Consider the following 25,189-nt stretch of genomic DNA (forward strand, 5'->3'; position numbering starts at 1 on the left):
TTCAAAATCCCCCAAAATCTTCCAAAACCAATCTTCCCCAATCTTCCAAAACCAATCCGCACCTTCAATCTTTCAAAACCCAATTCGCAGATCACCAAAATCAATATTCCATGAAGAGAATTTGATCAGATCAACCAAACACAGGCCCTATTTTGCTCATCGTCCTAAACATCCATCCACCTACAACCAATTTCTGAAATGAAAACTCATATGTTCCCTCAAAATAGCATTTATGAATCATGAATCGGAGCGGTCAAGGAGCCAAGGATGTCTCGGCGATCGGGTATCAAGATCTGATGAGCAAGGGAGAGACATTTCGACGCGGACGCCCAGCAAAACCCAGCCGCCCAGCAAAACCCAGCCGCCTAGAAGCCTAGTCGCCCGCCTAGGCCGCCTAGGCGGCCGCCCAAAACCCAGAACGCCTATCCCACCGACTGGCCATTACTCGCGGCGGAGACCCACCGCCCAGCGCCTAGACGCCGCCTAGGCGGGCTAGGCGGCCGAGTTTTAGAACACTGGGCCAAACACATAAAAGAGAGATTTCCTTAAACACTCCCCCTTGTGTTGCCCAAACGCGGTGCTTCTCTCGTTGCCTCGTTAAAAACCTTGCCGAGTAACAAAAACCCAGTGGGACAAAAATAACCTCGGTCGAAGGGGAAAAAGAGCACAACACACCCTTCACGTTTCGAGACTATACATGTAGACATCTCCCCCTGATGTCTGCATCTCCCCCTGATGACTACGGTCCCTGATGACTACGGTCATGGGAGTTCGGGTAACTTCCGCAAACGATACTACCAACATGTCTCTCGAAAGTGGAATTTAGGCAATGACTTAGTGAGCAAGTCTGCCACACTGTCCTCAGATTGAACCTAGTTCACTTTGATCTTGAGGAGAGTCTGTTGTTGCTGATTATGCTTGGCATTGTCGCTTTTGATGTAGCCTTACTTCATTTGTTCAAAACAAGCAGCATTATCCTAAATGCTCATAGACTCATTTGTGGTAGACTTCAAACCACAATTGTTCGAACATGCGTAATTATGGATCCAATCCATATACATTCACGAACCTCTTCGTGAAGAGCAATGATCTCTGCATTGTTCGAAGATATAGCGACTAGGGTCTATTTCTGTAGACCTTCAAGATATCACGGTCTTTACCCATGGTGAACACTTAATCATTTTGGGAATGACCTTTGTGTGGGTCAGAGAGATACCCAACATCAGCAAAACCTTCCAAAACGCTAACTTCGTTTTGGGATGGGGAGAGGGGACGCAGGCCAGTGTTGGCGGCGTTCCTGGTGTGTGATGGGTCCGAATCCATCATCTCTCTGTAGGGATAGAACAAGCCCATATCAATCGTACATCTCAAGTATCGAAAGATATCTTTTACACCAATCCAATGGCGTCGCGTTGGCGCAGAGCTATATCTAGCTAACAAGTTCACAATATATGAGATGTCCGGTCTTGTGCATGGAGCTAAGTACAATAATGCGCATATTGTACTTAACTAGGGCATTTCTGCCCCTAGCGCATCTTCGTCATCATCCTTTGAACGAAGAGGATCCTTTTCAGGATCAAGACTACGGACGATCATGGGGGTGCTTGAAGGTTTGACCTTGTCAAAATGCCTAAGCATCTATCAACACGATGCTCAAGTTCCAAACCGAGACATAATCGTGTTCTCCCAAAATCCTTCATCTCAAACTCAGATTTCTAGTGTTCAGCGGTTTCCCTTAACTCTTTAAGGGCTTCTAATGAAGATCATGTCCAACATGAACCGCGATAGAATCCGAAACTTGTTATGGAAACGCGTGGGCATATCCCTTCCCAATCAAGTAGTCACTTTAGTGAGCGTTTCAACCTCTTTGTAACGCGCTCCGTGGTCTAGAGCCACTTGACTTGGGTAAATGAAGTTCACCATGAACCTTCATGTATATTCCGTATCTAGATCCCCATAGAGATACGTAGTGACCACATTTGTAAGCTGCATGTTCAGTTATTCGAAAACTACCAAACTGACAAGGTAGTGGAGTGCAATGACATCCATTACGAGAGAATATGTCTCATCGTAGTCGATTCCAGGGCGTTTTGTGAGAAGCCTTGCGCCATAAGGCGAGATTGCCATCTCTTTTTCTCATCACGCTTTCTAACGAAGACCCATTAGTCAATAGGTTTTATGTCAGGAGGTGTTGGCATCACTAGCTCAGAAAACCTTCCTCTTCGTTAGAGAATTCATCTTAACCTGGATCGCATCTTTCCATTTTGGGCCAAATCTCTCTACGTTGGCATTCATTCATCAACGGAGCGTGGTTCGATATCATCGGACTCAACAAACTCATGCGCAACGAAATGCGTGACTACATCATCAATTATGATGGAGTTTTTATCCCACGTCTCATGTACACTAGTGTAAGTTTTCATAGAGCTCTATATTCTCAGGAATAGGGTTCTAACGTTGAGGCGTCCCCCAACGATAACCATAACCCGGAAGATTCTCATGAGACGGATTTTGAGTGTCGATGATCAAAGGATTGGAATGTGCCAAAGTATCCTTCGAACCCACGGGCCTCCCATGCATCCTAGCTGGGGCCATGGCCTGTAACGCCAGAGTGCCACTCTCTATGGCGTTGGCGCCATGCCTACCTCCGTGTAGGGTGGCGCTACGTCCTCTCGTAGGGACGTCCATCCTTGCAGGCATGTTTGCAGCATATTTGTGTGATCTCGTCACTTTAACAGGGATCGAGATGAGACATAGTGGGGACAGGCCACGACAATTCCTGTCGTTCCTGCTGAACATCTGTGTTCTTATCTCCCCCTAACGACGGGAAGACTGTCTCATCAAAGTGACATCCGCAAATCTAGCGGTAAGGAGATCGCCATGCAATGGCATTAAGTGGCGGACGATTGTTGGAGTCTCAAATCCAACTGAGTTGCTCATTCGTCTGTAAGGACCCATTATAGAGCGTTGTGGTGGCGCAATTGGCACATAAATGGCTCACTCAAATGTGCGTAAGTACAAAATACTTGTACCCAGTCACTAGCTGTAACGCAGAGAGACATTGAGTGGCGGTAGGTCGTAGACGAATTAGCATAGCTGCATGCGATATTGCATCACCCCAGGCGGATATTGGTGCGCATTACCAATGTCCGGACTACCATCGTAGTCGTTTCCGCGAGACCATTTGGGTGTGCTCATGGGAATATGATGTCCAACATCAGTTCCAAATGCAATAACTATCGAAAGTATTCGATGTAAACTCACTAGCATAGTCAAATCCAATTGACTGAATAGGATGATTCGGGGAGTGAGCCCGTTGTCATATGATGTGTGCTAGGAGTGTTTCATAAGCAGCATTACAAGTGGACAATGGCACAACACGTGACCAGCGTGTTTGCATATCAACCAACATCATGAGATATTTAAACGTCCGCAAGTTGGTGGAATTAGTCCACAGAATCCCTACGGATTCTATGTAAGAACATAATGAGTATTTTCATATCCTTTGCATAGGACGGTCTCAGTCCTAATTTTCCTAAGGAAGTGGCTTTGTAAAATGAGCGAGAGGCTTTAGAAGCAACTAATGAGAATTTTGGTTGGGCCTGAGAGTCTGAAACGCATATTGAAGCAAAGTTTGTGACTACATCACCCATCATGGTGTCATGACCATGGGAAGTGGCATCAATGGCGTTATAACCATGGGGATTGACATCCATGGCGTCATGGCCATGGGTAGCGCCATATATGGCGTTGTCACAAGGGACTTGGGAGGCCATATGGCGCCCCAAGATAGCTGCAGCGCCAGATGCTGCAATTGTTGCGGTCTTGCTAAGTCCAGGAACCAATTTTTGATTCTTGCTTCATTTCGCTCGAGGGTGTCCATATGAAGTCTTTAGTAGACGGATCACCATATCATGACCAGGGTGACTTATCCTGTCGAGACGAAGCCAATATGTGTCTAAATCCAAGAGATCTTCTCTCATAACTTTATTGGATTTAATAGCTCGAATAGTGACATAGAGTCCACTAGAGAGACACATAAACTTCTCTAAGATGCGCCTTCGTTCGCAATCATTAGAGGCATTACAAAGGAACTCATTTCTGTTCTCTACATGCGTTTTCGCATGGAATCCGTTGGCTATCCATAGGTGCGAGTTGCCCTAGGAGCGTAGAGAGTTTCTGTGACATTAATCAAGGTGCCATTTGGCAAAGAGAACTTGGGCTATTCCATGTCCTTGAATTAATATTGATGGCCTAGCCATCGTAGTCACAAAGTAACATGCTCATGAATCAAAATGGAGTCATAATGAAAAGAACTCAAAATTTTATTCATAAGCCAACGGAGTACATCATTGTCTCTTAACCATTAGGAGAATCTAATCCAAATGCTTAGCTAATGCAAAACAATGGTAGTCGTCTAACTTCTTCGGTAATTCCAACGCAAATGTGACCAGGTGAGTAGGGAGATGTCGGTGGAGCAAAGCTCGCTTAATTATCACTTATCTCAAAACCTTCCTAGACATCACATTTACATTGAGTACGCCTACTTTGAAGAAAGACTAAACCATAGGCATCTACTACAAAAATAATATGGCAATTGCCTACATCTCTTGAAAATAAAGACTTAAACAGAATTGGCGATCTATTGATCCCAGCCAGATTCGTAGTCTTCAACCCTTTACTCTAGATCATCTTCTTGATCTTCTTGTTCCACATAGTGAGCTTTTCTTGCTTCACAATATGCTTTGTAGGCGGTGACAATTTCTTCACGAGCTCAACAAATGTGTGCCCAACGATCAGACACTCCACATTGAGAACATACATCTCTTTGCTCAAACTCCATTGATTGAGGCGCTTTGAAAGCGTCATTAGGATGGCTCTTAGTGTTGGTGGAGCCACCAACATGGTCAGAGGCGTTGCCTCCCTCTCTCTTTCCACGTTGACCTCTTCGGTTCCGTGTTCGCCTATTTTGGCGATTACCTTCCCAAGTAGAGCGATTATATGGACCAGAACGTCCAGAAGTATCCCTAAGATTAGGGTTTCGCTCTTGGCGCCCTCTTTTCGAGGTGCGACTATAATTGGATTCCGGAATATGCTCTATTTCCACGGATCTCGAATTATAGTTCTTCACAAGGATGTTGTCATGCTTTTCAGCAACATTCATAGCTCCAATGAGCTCATGAAACCTTGTGATTCGTCTTGCATTAACATCGATTCGATAGTTCTTAGCAACCATCAATGCAGAGACGGGGAAAGTGGAGAGAGTCTTCTCAATCAACATCGCATGTGTGATCTCTTTACCACAGAATTCCATTAAGGATTTAATGCGAAGTACTTCCGAGTTGTAGTCAAGAATTGACTTGAAATCACAGAGGTGGAGGCTATGCCATCTCACTTCTAGGTCAGGAAGCAGGGAGTCACGGACGTTGCCAAATCTATCTTCGAGTGAGACCCACAGCCTTATGAGGTCTTCTTCATTCATACACTCGTACTGGAGCGAATCATCCATATGACGAGTCATTAGGATGATGGCTTTCGCCTTATTTGCCTCGAAGGCTGCTCTATTTGCTTCCAAAGCTTGAGCTTGCTCAACAGTTAGCACGTCCTGGCTAGGCTCGAGAATCATATCCAGGATTCCATCGGCCTTGAGATGCTGGCGGACATCACGAACCCACCTGTGATATCCAGAGCCAGTTGTTCCCAATGGAGCAAAGTCCAATTTGTTCAGGTTACGCATCCTGAAAGAGAACAAGAAATTAGGGTTAGTTTCGGAGCGGAAAAAGCTACCACGAAAACATATAAAATTTCTGAGCGTAATCGCTTCCAAGAAATTAGGAATTTCCGAGCGTAGTCGCTTCCAAGAAATTCGATTCCAAGAGGGATTGGATTAGATCGAAACAATGATGTAAGTGGTCGATCATAGATTCTCTACAAACTCTAAGTTTGGAGATCTCAACAAGCTCCAAGCTTGGAGTGAGCACGAACCCCCACAGTTCGGCTATTGGTCTCCCTTATGCAGAAGAAATGGGGGTAGAAGAAGGGAGGTTGCAAGTCCCCGAGAAAAGAAAAAGAAAAGTAATAAAAACTTCAAAAACGGGAACTTTTAGAAAAGTTTACCTTAAAAGATGGCCGGAAAAATGTTGTTCGGGAAAGATGTTGGTTGGGCTGTGCAGTGATACTGCAGGGTCGCTGCGAGGATGTCGCGAGGACGCTACGGAGATGTCGCGAGGACTGTTGCGGGGCCACTGCGGGGATGCGACTGCTGCGGGGATGTCGCGAGGACAGTTGCGGGGCCGCTGCGGGGATGTCGCAAGGCCGCGAGGACAGTTGCGGGGATGCTGTGGGGATGCGACTGCTGCGGGGATGTCGCGAGGCCGCGAGGATAGTTGCGGGGATGCTGTGGAGATGCCACGAGGCCGCTAGTGAGTCGCGGTCGCGAGGGCAGGCGAGCGCGCGCGAAGGTAGAAGGCAAGCAGTGCTTGCGGGCGCTACAGGGGCAACGAGGCTAACCTGGTAGGGTTAGCGATGAGTTGCGACGCGGGGGCTGCGGGGGCAGTAGTAGCGTAGGCAAGGCAAATCTGGTGGAGCTTGATCAATTTCTGGGGTTTTGGTTTCTAAAGCTAGGGTTAGGGCTCGTGCTGATAACGTGTTGTAGAGAAACTGAAATTGAGAGGAATTTGCTGTGTATTCTCATTGATAATAGGGGCCTCTTTATATAGAGGATTACAATGCATAGAATCTCAATCATACAAGGAAATGAATTCTACATTGATTAGGATTCTAGATCCTTCTAATTAAATCCTATTACCACTAGGTCAAGTAACCTAGAGTTTGGGCCAAACACATAAAAGATAGATTTCCTTAAACAAAACTTAAATAAACAATACTATTGGGTTTTCAAATAGAGGCCCGGACCCCATGCAAATCCCTACGCATCCCTGCACCAGCAATGCCGATACCATCACCAACCTTTCCGCCGCCAGCATCTCCGCCACTAGAATCACTGCTGCCTCCGCCGCCAACATCTCTACCACTAAGTTTCGGAATGTTTTGGAGTCAAAATATTTGCTCTTAACATAAAAAGCATTAAATGAAGTTTAGAATGAAAATAATAAGTCTGATAAATAAAATAAAATAAAATAAAACTAGCAAAGAAGGGTCATTGCCGAGCTATAATGCTCTTACCTATTTCAAACTTTTACTTAATTTCTTACAAATGAAGATCCAACTTTTGGTGCAGCATCATTATGCATGAATGTATATATAAGTCCGAAAAATAAAGAGCCATGATCATCATATAATACCTTTTATAGGTCCATTACTCCATTACAACTTTTAGTTTTATGAAGTTTGGAATTCAATTAGTACCTAATGAACACAAAAGAGATCGATTAGAGGGCTAACAACTTTTACAAGGTCACCACTACTAATTACCCAACTCAAACACCAAAATGCATCGTCTTCCATAGAAATTGAGACCATTATTTGGCCTATGATTTTGTGACCAATCACTCCCTTTTGAAAAGTACCCTCCTCATGATGCTATTCTGGTTAAGAGACCAACAGGACATGTGGCGAAATGGGTAACTTTCTGTATTTTCTTCTAAATCTGGGTGTGTCAAAAGAAACAACATTACCCATTTTGCCTCAGAGCCTTGTTTAGCGGGCGCTTCTTCCACCTTCTCCTATTCTCAATTCTCTCGCTCAGAACCAAAAAGAAGCCAACAATTTTTCTCAAGAAAGAGACAGAAAGTAGCAGGGGAAAAGTGAAACCAAAAAAGGTAAAAAAAACTGTGAAAATCACTATTAAATGTGGAAAGGTGTTTACTTTGCATTTCTCTCGATTTGAATTGTTTTTTACTCCTCCATAGGTGTCTGGATTGATGGAGTGAGTGACTGACAATTTACCCGCGGTTGTCGAGTGGAGAGAGTGAGGTTACAGCTTTTCACCGCCGCACCATTCTGCCACAACAGACAGCACGCCGAGCCTCACTGGCTACGGGGACAGCAGGTCACCACCTCCCTCACCCCGACTCATCAGACTCGGACTCAGACTCAGACTCAGATAAGTTACTAGCTGTTTAAAATTACTGAATTGGGTTCGAGGCATTTTGAGAGCTAAGAGCTTGTAGGGTGGTCCGGTTGATGCCCCACATTCGCCTCGAGATTGTGTTCCACAATGTCACGCTTCGTCTGAGAACTGAAACTGTCAAAATGGGCATTTAAAAATTTAGAGCTGTAGGTGTTTCATTATTTGCTTCAGTTAAGTTTGGGGAAAGAGTGGGGTCCGAAACCCAATGGTGTTCGATCACTACCCCTTTAAAAACCCAGGTGGCATTTCCCGCTTTAGCAGTCAAGGTGTCCCAAGTTAAAGGAGAGCCCTAAACTAAAGCTAGCTAGCTGCTGCGTGAAGCAAAACTGAATTCTTTGTTGTTGTTGGATCATTTCCTTGTTTAGCCAAGACGGGTGTGCCAGTGTGGATGTTGGGGTTGGGTGTTGATCGGTTGCGAGCCGATATGAATCGGTTGCTCGCAATGCTCTTTCATCAGGTACGTACAATCTATCTCACTGGTTTTTCTTCTTGTTTATGTTCGTTTTTATATCCTACATTGTTTAACGAGTAAGCACCAACATTCTCACTGGATGTAGGGAGTATTGGATGAGCAATTCTTGCAACTGCAGCAGCTTCAAGACGAGAGCTCTCCGAACTTTGTTTCTGAAGTTGTCAACATCTACTTCCAAGAGTCGGAGAAGCTCTTGAGAAATCTCAGAGCGCTTCTGTGAGTCATCATATCATCATATGTCTCTCTTTGTTTGTCATTTTGGTTGAATTCATATGAACAAGTACCAATTAGCCGGGATTATGGGTTGGTGATGATCGATGATCGATGATCAACGTACAGGATGGATAGGGAGTTCTCGGACTACAAGAAAATGGGAATCCATTTGAATCAGTTCATCGGAAGCAGCTCAAGCATTGGTGCCAAGAGACTCAGAAACGTCTGCGTTGCTTTTCGAGCCGCTTCTGAACAACACAACCGTGCTGGGTCAGTCATCCTCTCACTCACCAGCCCCTTTCGTCTCTTTTCTCCTCCTCATTTCTTGCGCTTTCAGATTTGTAATGTATCTCATTAATTCCTCTGTCATTTTTTAAACACTTCAACCACCGTACTTGCATTCCAGTTTCACATGAGAAACAGGAACATTCTTGCTATCAAACAAGTTGGTGCTTAATATTCTATACTAAAATGGATTTTGTTTGTTTGTGTGCGTTTCAGGTGCTTGAGAGCTTTAGAGCTGCTGGAACATGACTATTGCTACCTCAAGAATAAACTGCACGAGTTATTCCAGGTAATTTAATTACTTTTCGAGAGTAATGCTAGTCACACACTAATGTATTGTTGAACTTCGTTCGTTGAATCAGTTCAAGTAAGTGTGTCGTAGATTAAGAAACTTGAGAATGCTTGTGTACGTTTCATTTCTCATGTTTGGTAAGTGCAACATTAAAACAAAATATATGTCACGCGTAAATAATGTAGATGCGAAGAAATCAACATTTTCTCCTTATGGTTTTTGCTTTCGCTTTTTTCTTTCCCAACCCCAAACCAAATAGGGAACGAATGTTTCACTTTCTCCGATGTAGTAACAATTTCCCATGTGTCGTGCATGATTTTCCAAAATTGCAATTACCAAACATGAAAAAAATATATATATAAAAAAAAGTTCATTCCCAAGGTTCACAGATACAACAATGGTGTCAATTTTTCCTAATTCTCTATTGATTACCATGTTTATTTTTTTCTTAATCACTGTGGTTAAGCTTCTCATTTTCAATGATACAGATAGAGCAGCAACGAGTGTTGGCAGCTGGGGTTCGGTACCCAATACAGCAGATCAATTAAAGCAATAATTCAGCCGTAAAACCCAGCTGTTGCTGCTCGTCTCTCACTCAAAATCAAGCACATTCATAACCCCAGTACCACTGTAGTTGGAGTACTGCTAGCTACCCTATTGCAGAAGAAAAATAGATCCATTGAGGACGCAAGGTTTTTATGTCACTGCTGTAAACCCACCAGCATGCATGTGTATGTAGGCCATTATTGTAGAGATCAGTATGCTTTGAGAGTTTGAGTGAAACTGAAATCTAGCTAGTTCTACTTCTACCTTTTCGAGCTAAGCTTAGCTAGCTTCCTTAACTGCATGCATGGCTGTTTTATATATTAAAGTTATAATTAAATATCTACCTGCAGATATTGATTGAAAGTGGAAAGAGTTGTCTGTCATACTCAAATAGTACTTCCGTATTAATTTGATTAGATGGCTGCTTAAAGCTATCAATCAATGAACAGTAAGTACGGGAGCTTTGTCAGCAGAACTTTCATGTTTTGAATGTCAAAAAATGTTTTTAATAAGTTTCGACCCACCGCAAATGAATGATTGAGTGATTGATTGGATCAACTCATCCAACCACTAATATGCTTTTAAGTGATGCATATAATGCTCCTTCCGCTGTAACGGTTTCAAACTTCAAAGTCTAAACAACCCAAATTTGAAACTACACCACGAAGGCAAGAACTATGCTACCTTGTTACCAAAACCTACTATAATAAGTGATGCATATATTGCCGAACTTCACTTTATTGAATGATCATGAACTGGATGATTGAACTTTTGTTAAGTGATTATAAACAGTTTAATTAGTTTTTTGTTACGAACTAGGCCACTTTGCTACACGAATTATGATTGTTGAAAAACATGGTAAAAATTTTTACACAAAATGGAAAGAAAAATGCAAAAAAAGTCCAAACTAACTCAGCTCATAATGGCCAAGGCTCCATAGGCCAACCGGCAAAGAGAGTCTGGGAGGACGTTGAAAACAAGTTCATGTCTTTCCATAGGGTCCTGTAAGAGATATCTCAAGTTCTTTTAATCAAATTCAAGGCACAAACAAAATTCCATCGAGAGTACTAATTCATGGCACCTATCTCGGTTAGAAGCAATTGATTGCTATACACATGAAAGATCGAAACACAGATGCAACGGAAGCTATTTACACTCCATGCAAATGCATCATCTACCCTTCACGCAAATAGGAAAGTGAGATCAGGTGACATCTTTGTTCTTTATGTGAATGGTTAATAACTAATTAGGGCGTGACATTATATAGCTGACGGAACTGTTTGTATTAACAGGCCCGGACTTGAGATTTTGAGGCTTGAGACGAAAAATAAAAATGGGCCTACATGTTTTTTTATAGAAAAGAAAAAAAAAGCCAAAAAAAATATTTGCAAAAAAAATTGAAAACAAAAATAAATACATAACAACAATGAGATTCAAACCTAGTCTAGGAGTAACATAAAGGAAAGGAATACAACTTGCCAACTAAATCAATCTCATTGTTTGGTAAAAGACTTACATTTTTTTTTACTTAATAATTTTATGGAAAAGACTTCAATACATTAATGTACCGATACATCAAGTAGACTAGTTTAATATAGAGGTAGACTAGCTCGGTACAAGGATAGACTAACTCCATGCATAAATAGACTAGTCTACCCATGTACTGAGCTAGTCTACCTCTGTATTGAACTAGTCTATTTGATGTATCGGTACATTAATGTACCGTAAACGATCCATTTTTTAAATATCTCCAGAAAAAGAAATATTAGGCCCCGACGAGACACCGGGCCTGAGACGGCCGAGTCACGGGCCTCATGTCAGGTCCGGCTTTGTGTTTGTTGGTCTGCCAAACGATAGACTTGGATTGCACAAAATTTGTAAGCTCTTGCCGCAGTATGTTAGAATTCAAAAATGGAAGTGTTTATTATTTATTTATTTTCAAACCAACTGGAAATTTTCTTAAATTAAACATCAAAATTAGATCAGTTTCTTGTAACCAAAAAAATGCTGGATCAGTTTCAAGCTCTGTAGCCAACAAACGTATAGAAGAATCCTAGGAACATGCAATTTCCCACGTATAGTTACATTGGTTGCCAAAAAGTGTGCTGCCTTTAAATCCTCTAGAAAACATAAGAAAAACATACCATCTCTAAACGCTGCACCAAAGAGGTAATATCATGCAGCAACCCTTCCGCTCCATCTCGGCAGGTCTAGAATGTGACCTTGAAGTTGGTCAAATGAGATCCTTTGCGTCTGACTATGTGGTGGCATACTTCCATCCTTGCGCATATCAATGCCACTTGGAAATGACCCTCAGCCTTAGCCTCCGCCATAACACTTTCATCCACTACATATACCACACTCAAAAAGTCGCCATTTTCATTCCATATAATGCAACCCGCTCCTCCAGCTAGTACTTGTAGTCCCTTTATCCATGCTCCATGAGACCATGGCAATCCACATAACCTAGTGGTGGCAATTGCCAGTAGTTAATGCTGTTTAGTTGTCTTAGCTCCTATGCTGAGCTGTAGCAACAGCGTACAGACTCGATGGTTAACCTGAGCCATCAATAAACGCACAGCTCGCAACGCTCATATATCTTCTGAGTCCTGCACTTCCAAATTCTTCATAAGCAAAGGCAATGGTAGGTATGTTTCCACATAGTTGATGACCTTGATGATGAAAGTAATTTCCCAATTCCTTCCAGCAATCTTTGAAAGTAGTACGCCGTTGAATATAAAGTTGTATAAGGTATGCAGACCGGCCAGAAGACCTCTGAAAGTCTTCCTTGAAAGAAAAGATGGAGAGTTCAGTACAAGTAACCCAGAATTGGCACTCCCGCTTAGTACCCCTTCAATCAGTTTCCACTTTAGTTTAACATAGACCTTAACTTGTAAATCTTAGTGTCCTTGAAGGTATGAAGAATCTCTTGAGAAACTAGCAATATGCCGGAAACAAACCTTCCAAAATGAACCTTATGCACTTGGGTAGGACTAATTAGTTTCCTCACTTGGGGACCATAGTCTTCAGATCTACCACTTTAAGGACTAGAGTGGTTAGACTACTTGCCAACTCATGAGGCAACCTACCATATGTAATGAAAGCAATCCAACACTTAGAAGCAAAATCCTAACACGTATAGTAGAACTTATTCCAATTCGGAACACATGCACCAAACTCTCCACACAGCTATGCAATCAAGTACTCACCTACAAAAGTTTCTGTCACCATTACATGAATTTTTGTACATAGAATAAATTTTGCTACGTAGCAGTATGTACTTGATGATGATGATGATATGCCACCATATGTGGATGTACTATTTAGTTGTTTGTGGACTCTGTTCTCCATCTGCTCACCATAACAAATCACAATGCAAGGGACAGACAATTAGAGAAGAAACTGAAACAGTTTCTTTAATTTCAACAAAGAATTTCAAGTTAAAGAAGTGATAATCAATTAAGTAAAATGGAAATTCTGCGAGCTCCATCAACGGATTTCACCTTCTTCCCAATCTCCAATGCGAAATTCATCCTCATCAACATCTTCAAGTTCATCCCTCTTCAAATAGATGCCCAACTTCTCAAGTGTCAACCAACGATAAACCCTGTAACAAGAATCCTGTTTGATGCCACCACTGCACAACAACTTGAGTTGTTGAAGATCTTGTAAAGGATTCTCGACTTTCAAGCGAGCAGCCTCTTCAACCCTCAAAATTTCCTTACGAGCCTGTTCCCTTAGCCGCTTGATTCGGTGCTCCTTATCTTTATTCACTGCACAAGTGATAGCAGAAGCAGAACCCTTCCCTTCGTCAAGGCCGCGCTTGATTCGGTGTTCCTTATCTTTATCCACTGCAGAAGTGATAGCAGAAGCAGAACCCTTCTCTTCGTCAAGGTTTCTGGATGACCTCTTGGCCTCTCTTTTGTTGTTGTTAAGTTGTTTAAGACCTAATGGACTCACTGGACTAATAGGAGACACAAACCTATCCAAACTAGCACAAGAAGCTTTCAAGCTTGAAGACCTAGTTTCAGGAAACCCTAATTTCCACTTAGCCTCAAAAATCTGACCAAGATTCTTGGCCATTGCACGCTGTTTAACTCCAGGAGGGTAATACCATAACGCGTTTTGGAAGGTAAGCCTGACATCGGCCACAAAGGCATCAATACTGGAGTAGTTGTCTCTCTCCAACTTGGATTTGACGGTGGACAGATCCATAGGTCTTCGAACCTCCTGAGAATCAGGGATTCGAACAGCCACAGAGCCAAGACGGTGATCAATAAGCTCCTGCAAGATGCCGCAACAAAGAACCTTTTGGGTCTGCTCCAAACCTGTCACCGGCATTAGCTTTTGCTTCTTGGATGATGAAATCGTTGTGTCACCCACATCCTCTCTACGCCTTCTTTTAGAATCGCAACCCATATCTGCAATTCTGAAGCGCAAAACCCAGAAAGAGACAGATATAACGCAGAAACTAAGAGTGATAGAAGAAAACAAATAAGCGAAGCGAGTGCAATTGGAGATCCCTTATGAAACGCAAGACCCACACAGAGACACAGTGATTTCAGAGAGTGATCTTCTTATTCTCCTCAGACTCCGAATATGACAAGGAAAAGGAAAGGGTCGGTTGCCAATACGGCGTCGTGCTATGTATTAGGGTCTAAAATTTAGCGCGTTTCTAAACGCGTTGTTTTCTTTTATTCCAAGAAAATGAAATGAAAGGGGGAATATCAATTTTTTATATAATTTGCAGGATAAATCATTCTCCAAAACAAATAATAAGCAGATTACTTCAACAAAAAAAATGAGACATATAAAATTAATAATATTACACAAATAAAAGGACCAATGTTTGTTCCAAAAATAACATAAAATGAAAAGACTAATTGTCACGTGTGAAGATTGTGTCAAATGGTTAGTGTATTAAGTATGTAACTTCTTTTAGGCCACGTTTGATTCGCGGAAAGTAAGCATCAGAAAATGAAATTTGTTCTTTTTTTTTTTTTTTGAAAGGATTTGATTTAATTAGATATCAAAGCCATAAGAGACAGGCCAGAGTCTAACAGAACTTACATAAGAAAACCCGGGACAAACCGGATAACCTATCTAAGCCACTCTAAACTCATTAAAATCTAAAGGGACGCTCGCTGAACAGCAAGCCTAAAACTAAGCAAGAGTAGTCTCTCTCTCCAAGGAAGAAATATTCATCTAGTCTAATCTGCCAGTACGCAATTGTAGTACAAATATCAACTAGAAACGTCTTAGAAAAGCTTATAGAAATTACCCCTACTTCAAAAGGCTTGAGTCCAGAATGTCTAGAAGCTTGGAGGACTTAAGAAAGCGCGAGTCCCTTCCCCGTAGGGTTGGAACTAACACCATCTGCAGCCTCCTCAGTAGCCAACAACCTCGGCATCAGGTTGCTCCTTGAGCTCTTCTTGAGGGTCTGTAGCATATTGGTGTCTTTTTCAGATTTAAGCCACAGAGGCCCACTCCTTGCCTTCAGCCCAGTCCCTGCCTTTGGCCCATTTCTTGTCCTAGGCCCAGTCTTTGCCCCAGAAGCAGGCCCAGTCCAGCTCGGAGTCAACCCTAGGTCAAGACTAGGGCTTCCCTCCATTTTTTCCGGACCGTCTTCTTTCTTGCGACGTACCGCCGCCCTGATCTCCAGTATAATGACCGGCTCAGTCATCACCGGCCCTCCTGCCGCCTCCAAGAAGTGCGGCACAGTCCCAGAGCCAGAAGCCACCGAACTCCCCAGCAGCCCCGACTTGAGCCCAATCTCAGTGCGCTGACGCCACCATACCAACGCAGATCCTAGTTGCCCAGAAATCTGCCGGCGTCGATACCAACGACGTGGCTTCGACCCGATCCGGCCATCCACATTCGTAAAACCACCCTCAGTCGAGTCTTGACTCAACCGGAGCCTTGGAAAAGCTTGGTCAAGGTTCCAGCGCCGTTTCAGAAAAGGCCACGGCCTCTTCAAGCCCACGCCGCCGTCCACCCGCCTCTGTCTGGTCTGGAGAACATGGCGCTCCCCGCCGTTGGCGCGAAACCTAGGTTTCGCCTGCTCGGGTCGCTCCGGAAGTTTAGGAGGCCCTCTCATCTTTTTTCTTTTTGAAATTTGTTCTTTTCTTGCGTTTGGGATGCAAAAGAAAAGGAAATCATTTCCTGAAAGAAGGAAAAATAAGGGGGAAAGTGGTTCCTTCCAAACTCCAAATGAATCATTTTCCCCTATTCTTTCCTTGTATTTATTACTCACAACATATTATTTTATTACATTATTTACAAATTTTTTAACAACTTTCCTAATAACTTTCCTTATGTTACCAAACATCAGAATGGAAAGTTTTTGGAAAATTTCATTTCCCTTCCCATGGGAAAGGCAAAGGAATTACTTTCCTTTCCGTGAACCAAACGAGGCCTTAATGTTACCTTAGATGTTGAACTTGACATCTTTACTGACGCTTCCTTTTGCAGGGGAAATACCTTAGAAGTACTAGGTAGACTAAATGCTAGTTGGTTGAAGTGCTTTCATATGCGAGAGCCTCACACCCTATTGTCGCCTTCATGCTAACCCCAGCCAGCATTCGACTAATCATTGCTATATATAGACGTTGTCTCTGAGCATTTCTTGTCTAAGAGCATGATGAAGAGAGACCGGCAGTTCTCAATCTCAATCCCGTCCAAGGAGCCTATGTGGGTTTTGATCCGCCAATGTTGTTCTTAGTGTACAGTTCTTTCATCCCTTAACCCGGTTGGGTTAGTACGTCCTTGGAGCCATATGCTTTGATTGGCACATCCAAAGTGTCTGTTTAGCCAGTCTTGGTCTCATGAGTCTTTCTTGAAGTATCCATTAAATGTAAAGGCAGAGGTCATAGAGTTCTAAGATTACCAATCTCAATATCCTTTTAAGGTTTACCTGTGCTTTCATATTGATGATGAAATGGGTCTAATTAAACATCTAGAGAATGTATATAGTACATAGAAACTCTATTGCTTTCTGAGTTGCAGAGCATGCAATTGGTGTTGAGCATTCAAGAAAAGGAGATGTATATGGTAATGGGATCATTGTGTTGGAAATCTTCGAAGAAAGAAAAATCACCAAAGTAATGTTTAAGGGTCGTGGTTAAAGACGGTTTGAATCTCCACAACTTTGTTATCTGGCAACACTCGGAAGACTTGTGCAAATTTTGGACCTTGCTCTTTCTGCCACTGTCGAATGAGCACATCTGAAAATCAAGTGAACTAAATGAGTGCTTGTGAAAACGAAATCAAAGCAGAATTGAAGTTGAAAACAGAAACTGTATGTGAGAATCTGAGGAAAATGAACACGTGTAGAAGTGCATACTTTTGATTCTTAAGATCGGACTTTGTATGCTTGGAGGCATCACCAAAGAATAGAATGAAGATGCAGAACTAGTGCTGCTATGTACTCAACTTTACATTGTCTGCAGAGGTTGAAATGTAACGAGTGCTGCCATGAAAAACCAAGGCATATTTGCTAGTTTTTTTCCTAGAAGAAAAAATGAAACATCCCCCATTGGAACTTACGGCCTTCTGAGTATAAGTTAACCAGAACTTCTCTTTGGCTATGAAACAAGTGCCAAAAGGCTTTAATGTATTATACAGCAACTAGAGTGTTGGCTAGGAGGACTTGAACAAAGTATTGAAATACCTTGCGCTTCAACCACAGAGACTCAAATCAAAAGGTTGGGAATAAGGAACTAAGGATGTGTACTGTCACAATTCACAAGACATGCACCAAATAGGGCAAGGGTCGATAAGGATTCTTGGCAAAGGCCTGACCTGGGAAATACATCTTCAATAGAGTTCCACTACCACCCCTCTGTCAAGCCTTGGAAGAGAACTCTGGCAAGAGAAAAATATACGCATTAAGTTGAATATTAACCTCATTTGACTCTGAAAAACAGAAGACATGCAGCAAGCAAGCTAGACCTCTTTGTTAAAAAATGGAGTCCTTGATATAATTAACAAGACACTAACAGTTTGCAAGTATTTGCCTAAAGTTAGAATGAAGCTTCGGGAAAGTAAAACCACAATATTCCATATCGAAACAATGGGATTGAACACTAGCAAGCTGTAAGTGAAGTCCTTGCTTTACCAATAAAAACATGGCAGGATAAAAGAGAAATCCTTAATTTCCTCATTTGTTAAAATCAACTGATCCTCCTAAGTGTATTTAGAATTGCTAACATACCTCTTGCCAGCTTCTACAACACAACCAAGAATTCAGTATGCATGGCTCCTACATAAATGCATTTTTTATTGAGACATGCCTCATGATCAAGGTAGACATCGAACTTCCGTGAAACCAAGATGGAAAGGTAATTTAACTTCTCCACAAGGTCATTAGTAACACACAGAGGAAATAATTTTTAAAACCAAGATAATTAATTGAAAACCAGTTCCGACTGATCTAAGAAGTAGAAGCAGATAAAGCGATTATAATAGCACATAGACAGGATGTGAAATTGAGAATTCATAACAAGTCAAAGCTGAAAGATGATAGCAAATAATTGTCTGCTTTCAAACATAATACTTCTGTTCTTTAACCATCTCATAAGCTTCTAATGCTATACACCTTCTAAAAACGTTAACCAGCTTCAGCATGCCAACTTAAAAGTTAATTGAAAATCTTGATTTCTAGCATGGAAACTCTTTATACTAAGGGTGATTTTCTTTTACCAATATCAGTTACCTGTCGGTTCTGATGTACATAGCACACGTCCACAACAAACAACTTTAAGCCCTCTCTACAGGTAATGAAAACTATTTAGGTGCAAGAAAGATAGTCTAACAAAAGGTTTTTGCTTGCACTGTGAACATTGAAATCCATCAGAAGTGCTTGAAGCCTCTTTATCATCAGCAGAATTGCCATCTATCCAACAGGTGCAATGCGGACAATACCAGCTACCTTCAGGAAGCTCCTGAAGTTGAAAGCACAAAACAGAAGAAAAAATCTCCAAAACAACACATTCAACAAAAACCCTTACAACTAGGCAAAACAAAAGGTTATCCAAGTTTAAAATCTAATTTCCTGGAACTACAGAAATAGAATCACATAGTTCGAAAAGAAATTCAAACAAAAAATCATTAACAGGATGACCTTTTTTTTGCAATTTCTCATAACATCACAAGTTCACAACATAGTTTTCCTAGCTTCAAAAGTTCAAAACACAAAATGTAAAGCCACCATGCATTCTGGAGGAAACAGAATTCTGTACACAAGTGAACCAAGAATAAGTTCATGTCCAAGACGTAAACTTTCAGCAGTCTAAATTGAATGCTGTCTATGAAGAAACATTGAAAAGTACGTACCCTCAATACTCAACCAAGTACAGCAAATATTGGAGCACACTAAATACAAAATTTACCACATGGATCAATGTCAAAATAACCATTATGGTACGGTTTAGCTACTCATTGCAATAAAAACAAAATCACTGTACAGACAAGATACCCTTTTCTGGAATCAGTAACCCCACACATTTTCAAGATACAACAACTTGTGAGGAAATGGTACTGTTTCTTTTCTCTTACATGACATATACCAGAAGGTAACTTTTTGTAGTCAAGACCAATTATAGTGAATGATGTCACTATTACTAATATAGGAACATAAGGAAAAAAAAAAAAACTGATTGAAGATTGATGATATCACTAATCCATTATTGGCCACGTAATTCATCATCATTAATGCTTCCATATAAGCATTTCTCAATGAGTGATTTCAGTGAACTTTGATTAGGCAAATTTTTATCTATATACAGCGATAAGCCTATACACAAGTATTTGTAATATCAGGTCTCATGCCAGATATACTTTAGATCAATGCACTTAAAACCACAGTTCATGCCTTCCAAAGTTGTGTAAGGTATATGACCATCTTTGAAAATGTATTGGTCATTCAGCCCTACTGAAGAAAACCTTTGCATCTGCAGAAGCTCTGAGTTCTAGGACACTGAAAAAGGCTAACCTGTTGTAAAATGTCGAACTTCTACCCTTCTGAATCCAAACCATTTCATAGAAACCTGATAAAATATGAGAGGAAGAATATTATTCCTCTAGATCTTATTTCTGATATTCAGATTACTGAAACATATAACATATGGTGTAGGCACCTTACAACCAAAGACCAGACAAGCTTTGTCTATGGTAAACTTATACAACTTCACTTATGCATATGTGAATGCATTAAATCTCTAATGAAAAGCTCAACCAAAACTGTCTACCCAAGGATTGTGGGTTAGCCACTAATCCCCGTGGTACGATAATTTTGGGCTTACTACTTCCCTATCTTGACAATAATACGTACGGTTGCGTAATTATGTATCTAGTCGATCTACACTCTCACTTATAGTTATATGCATAGCTTACAATAGCTATAAGAAAAACACGTAGAAGTTGTAGGCAGCAGCCAACTTTGACCACTGTTTTTCCTTCTAACAAAACCCACCCTCATTCTCATTTATAAGCAGGTGAAAAACGGGTTTTGAAAATTGGTATGAAATATCCTCATTCCATCAAAACCTCATTCCACATAGTACTGAAGACCAATAACATAGAACCAACATCCTTCACCAATAAATAAAATACAATAATATATGCAGATAATCAAAAAAGAGAAATATTGTGAAGTTAAGAAGCCAAGTGAATCCGGCCAAAGAAACAAAACAGAGGTACTTTAGAATACCTCATTATAGTCATGCCTTGTGTTCTTTCTTTCAGGGTTTCATATTTAAAGCAAGCAAGAACATCTTCATCACCAACACCATACCAGCTTTCGAATTATCGAAGCCGTGTCTTCCTATATCCCTCCGATCTAACCATGAAAAGGTTGCAGAGCGGCGCAAATATGGGGAAAACTTTATATTGTAGACCCTTCTCTTCTCAGTTCTCACCATTGTCAAGAGCCAACTCCTGAAGAATCAGAAGTTTAAGTGAAGTAGTGAACTACATCAGTGGTTATAAGAACGAAACAGAAGCTGAAGAAGAATACATAGACTGGGAGAACCAAAGATATATCAGACTATATCAAGAGAATACATTTCCAATCCTTGAGATCGGAAGTGCATGCTAGGAAGAATCACCAAAGGATAGAATGTCTATGAAAGATGCCACCAGGAACCTACACCAAATGCAAAATCCTTTTATTGGTTTTGAGATTCATAGAGACAGAGAGAGTAGGAACAAGACCAAGGAAAAGAACAAGTGCTGCTTCTTTACTTTAAATTGCCAATAGTGATTATAAGGGAAAAGAAGATGTTTCCATGAACAAGGAAGAAAAAGATGTCAACGCCAATTGCATTACAGCATGACTAGCATAGGAATATGAGGAATAGAATATGATCAGTGATCAGTATTCCATCACGTCTATGTAATTCATCATCACTAATGCTTCATTACAAGCAATTCTAAATTAGTGAGTTCACTGAACTTTGATAAGGAGCATTATTCTATGTATACACCCTTTACATAATGCATTAGCCATTCAGCTTCATTTTCGAAAACCTATGTATCTGCAGAAGCTTTGAGTTCAACATTAACACTGAAAAGGGTTGGTCTGTTATAAATTCTCGAACTTCTACCCGAATCCAAAGCTCTATTAATGACCATTCCCTAAAATTCCATATAGTCCTCAAGAGTCGAGATCAACTACATATAATAGAATCAATAACCGAAAAATAATACACATCAAATGTGCAAAAGCGAACCTGCAGAGACTTTATACCAGCAATATCAAACATTCAGTTGTGGAGAATCTGCACAAGGTCAAAAGAGAATGGGATGAGGCAAAAACAAAACAGAGGTATTTTAGAATACCTCATTGGTATATATATCCTATATTTTTTCTTTTTCTTTTGGGCCTTGGAGTTCAAGGAACAAACACCACAACCAGTTCACCGCCACCACACCACCACCATACCAGCTTTCGAACCCCTCTATCTTTGGGAAAAGCCAAAGGCCTTAACCACAAGGCTAAAGGGAAAGCCGGTGCTGTATCGTCGTTTCAGAAGTATATCTATGTAAATCTGGGCCAGCCGCATCAATTACCGTCCCTACTATTGGGCCGTTATTTTGACACTACCACAGAGAGATAGGTCGACTGAAAATCTATATACTTAATATAGGATTTTTTTTTTTTTTTTTGAATGAAAATAGAAGTTGAATTCATTAGATCAACAGCAAAATTGTTGTAGTCTACCAAAACTTACATAAGAAATCAGGGCAAGAAAATTCAAAATAACCTACCTAAGCTAAAGCAAACTATTAAAGATCACTGAAACGCTCACATTTAAACGAACCTATACAAGAATAAAAAAAACATCGCCTCCTACGGAAAATAAATCATTCAACTAGCCCCGACTTGCCAATCACACAATTGTAGTACAAGCAAGACACTACAAACGTCATAGAAGACTCACAGAAGTTAATCTAACCGCACACAGGCTCAATATCCTAATACATTAAGGCCCAGATTGCATTGACCTGAGCCTAAGCTCGTAGGCCCAAGCCCAAATCAATACTTGCCTAGCAGGAAGACTCCCCTGCCCCATCAGCCCAAGGATGAGCCCAGGCCCAGAGACCTAGGCCCAAACCCAAGCTAACAGAGAAGGAGCATCACTGCTCGTTGCTCCTTTGCCTCCACCGCCGTCCTGTCCTCCCGCGGCGCACTGTTCGAAAAGCTCTGGTGGCCGGCTTTTCCAATCGTGCAGCAACATCGACATCGAGCAAAGACCAAACCCTCCCGGCCGGAAAATAACAATCTGTGCTTCGCTCTTCACCAGCGAAGCAAACCTCGTCCAAGTCGGCAGACAATACATCGACATTGCCTCAACCTGCTACGCCCCTCCATCTCCGCCGAACTTTAGCGCAATCCGACAAGCCAAGGTTTGTCAGATCCAAACCTGAAAAACACAAACCCACCGCCGCAACCTTCTCTACGCCTATCGCCGCACCGCTCCCGCCCGCCTAAGAAAGAACCCAGACAAAAGAACACCGCGCTTGGCCTAAGACCGACGCTAGACACGGTTGGACGCTACAACGCCGTTTGCTTGAACCCTAGGTCTAGGTTCGCTCTCCTTTCTGCATTTTCTCTTTTTTCCCTACGGTATATTGATTATTGAATTTGCCAACATACAAGTTGTTTCACCAACAACATACTTAATAGGTGATTGACTTTTCCCACAACTAAAATGATGGCTCCATTACCTGCTGCAAGTGAAAGGGTCTGAAACCATTCTAATATGCGAATCTTGGATGTTGTTCTTGTCTTTATTCTCTATTAGCTAAAATTGAGTTTCGAGAAGAAATGAAACTTGAGCTAAACATATAAAAACAATTTAAATTAAGTCATGTAAAGTATGTATAATTAGTTTAGGGTTATTATCACAAATGGTACCTGAATTATACCTCAATTTTATCGATGGTACCTGAACTTCAATTTTGATCATAACCAGTACCCAAACTTTTCGATTTCATTTTAAATGGTACCTAGAGCCACCTCCGGTCACTATTCCGACTAAAAACAGCATGTAAGGCGATCATAGTGATGATCTTTGATGATTTCAAGGATTGCGATCATATATAGTGATGATCTTTTTGGTAATAGACTTGCCTTGAACTTTTTTTTAATTTTTTTTTAATTTTAGATTTGGCTTTTTTGGCCGGAATAGTGACTGAATGTGGCCTTAGGTACCATTTAAAATAAAATCAAAAAGTTCGGGTACTGGTTGTGATCAAAATTGAAGTTCAGGTACCATCGATAAGATTGAGGTATAGTTCAGGTACCATTTGTGATAATAACCCATTAGTTTAACACGAAAAAAGAATATAAAAAAAAAATGATAATAACTCTGACAAATCAATAGTGAGTGAGAAAGATCTCAAGATCTTGTGAATACTTAATATAATTTTTTCTTTTCTCTTAAAAAACAAGAAGGGAAATTTTTAACAACAGTATACGACAAATGGGTGACTCTGAACTTCGGTACATTATGTTTCAAACCAATCATTTCGGTACATGAACTTAAAGTCCCGACCCAAAATATATACACGCCATTACAATCTCCGTTATTTAGTGTGCTTTCGGTCAATTTTTCAGGGGTAAATCCGTCTCTTTAAGATTGATGAAAAAACTAAACTAGGATTCTCTCTCTCTTTGGGCACCGGAATCCGATTTGGTCCTTGATTCTCTTGTCGAAGTCCCAGTGCTCAAGAAGAACACCGACGACTCCATAATCCTATCCACCTGTTCCTTCCGATTCTTCTGTTGTAAGTCCACCGGCACCGGAATCCGATTTAGTCCTTGATTTTCTTGTCGATTTTGTCCTCGGTGAGCTTGGACTTGGATCGGTGTCGTCGATCCAGCAGAACTCGGTGAATTCGGAGAGGCGAGGATTTGGGAGAGGCCAGTCTTGGAATCCCAAAATCATCTATGCAGAATGCATCAACAGACATCATCACATATATATATGAGAATTCTCTTATGTCTCGAAGATGACAATATCAAAGGCCTCGATTTCTCTTGTGCACTCATGCTACAATACACAACGTGTCTAATTAGTAACCATTTTAGTATCATCACATATACATATCAACGGACATATATAAGTATTACAATCCAATTTCAACTTTCAAAAGCAAGAAACGAGCTCAGAAATTACAATGGTTCAAGCCAACATACCGATCATCAAATTTCTGAATTTTGGCTCAAGATGGAAGATGATATTTCATGAATTGAACTCATTATCAATGTAGGGATACAACCCATTGCAAGGACAGATTGAATTTGAAAGGAGATATGGCGTAAAAACTCGAATTAGAATCAAAGATCAGTGGAATCTCATAACAGAATTTTCATCAAACAGTAAGTGATCTCACCTTGATTGAGAACGAATTAACAGTTGGATCATGATGATTTTCGATCAACGAAAATAAGAAACGATTTTGAACAATTTTCATGTAGAAGTCATTATGAAATGAAGATCAGAAATTGTAGTTTCTAACCCTCGAAATTGGCTAACGGAAACAACTCCTGAAAAAGTTTTCATCTCGTAGCTTTCTCTCAATTTAGGTTGAATGGACTAGAAATTCAGCTGGGTTCCATACATTTCACTGATTTTCTCAAGAGCTTCAAGAGAGATAAAGAGGTCTAATTTTGCGATAGAAGTGTGGTTTGAAGAGAACATGTTCTGACCAAAAAAACAGGAGGACAACATGTCGACTCAGGTTTTCAAAGATTCAATGCGGTGGCTCCTTCTCATCTACTTGA

General features: G+C 41.1%; 2 protein-coding genes and 2 long non-coding RNA genes across 7 annotated transcripts; 1 reads left to right on the plus strand and 3 right to left on the minus strand.

Moving 5' to 3' along the window:
• Positions 1-8,254: 8,254 nt before the first annotated feature.
• On the plus strand, positions 8,255-10,168 carry LOC133738712 (pseudo histidine-containing phosphotransfer protein 6). Its single transcript, XM_062166295.1, has 5 exons — positions 8,255-8,549; positions 8,650-8,780; positions 8,904-9,047; positions 9,279-9,351; positions 9,843-10,168. Exons 1-5 carry the CDS (start codon positions 8,481-8,483, stop codon positions 9,900-9,902), a joined length of 477 nt encoding a protein of 158 aa, XP_062022279.1. The 5' UTR covers positions 8,255-8,480; the 3' UTR covers positions 9,903-10,168.
• Positions 10,169-11,864: 1,696 nt separating this feature from the next.
• On the minus strand, positions 11,865-14,509 carry LOC133738722 (uncharacterized). 2 transcript variants are annotated; one of them, XM_062166316.1, is made up of 3 exons: positions 13,968-14,509; positions 13,404-13,751; positions 11,865-13,251 (listed from the first exon to the last, which is right to left on the minus strand). In XM_062166316.1, the coding sequence occupies exons 1-3, from the start codon at positions 14,317-14,319 to the stop codon at positions 13,220-13,222; spliced, it is 732 nt and encodes a 243-aa protein (XP_062022300.1). In that variant the 5' UTR covers positions 14,320-14,509; the 3' UTR covers positions 11,865-13,219. The 2 variants fall into 2 exon arrangements, with proteins under 2 accessions (XP_062022300.1, XP_062022292.1); XM_062166308.1 differs by having other exon boundaries at positions 13,404-14,507.
• A 2,511-nt stretch (positions 14,510-17,020) lies between these two features.
• Positions 17,021-21,894, minus strand: LOC133725102 (uncharacterized). Of its 3 annotated transcripts, none has more exons than XR_009854261.1 (5): positions 21,630-21,894; positions 20,962-21,043; positions 20,609-20,835; positions 17,701-19,946; positions 17,021-17,123 (listed from the first exon to the last, which is right to left on the minus strand). It is a non-coding gene; the product is annotated as an uncharacterized LOC133725102 (long non-coding RNA). The 3 variants fall into 3 exon arrangements; XR_009854262.1 differs by having other exon boundaries at positions 20,915-21,043; XR_009854263.1 differs by lacking the exon at positions 20,962-21,043 and having other exon boundaries at positions 21,630-21,644.
• A 1,892-nt stretch (positions 21,895-23,786) lies between these two features.
• Positions 23,787-25,189, minus strand: LOC133738734 (uncharacterized). The gene is made up of 2 exons (XR_009860253.1): positions 24,602-25,189; positions 23,787-24,455 (listed from the first exon to the last, which is right to left on the minus strand). It is a non-coding gene; the product is annotated as an uncharacterized LOC133738734 (long non-coding RNA).

Source organism: Rosa rugosa, chromosome 1 (genome assembly GCF_958449725.1).
Source record: "Rosa rugosa chromosome 1, drRosRugo1.1, whole genome shotgun sequence".
In the NCBI taxonomy this organism is placed as follows: Eukaryota; Viridiplantae; Streptophyta; class Magnoliopsida; order Rosales; family Rosaceae; genus Rosa; species Rosa rugosa.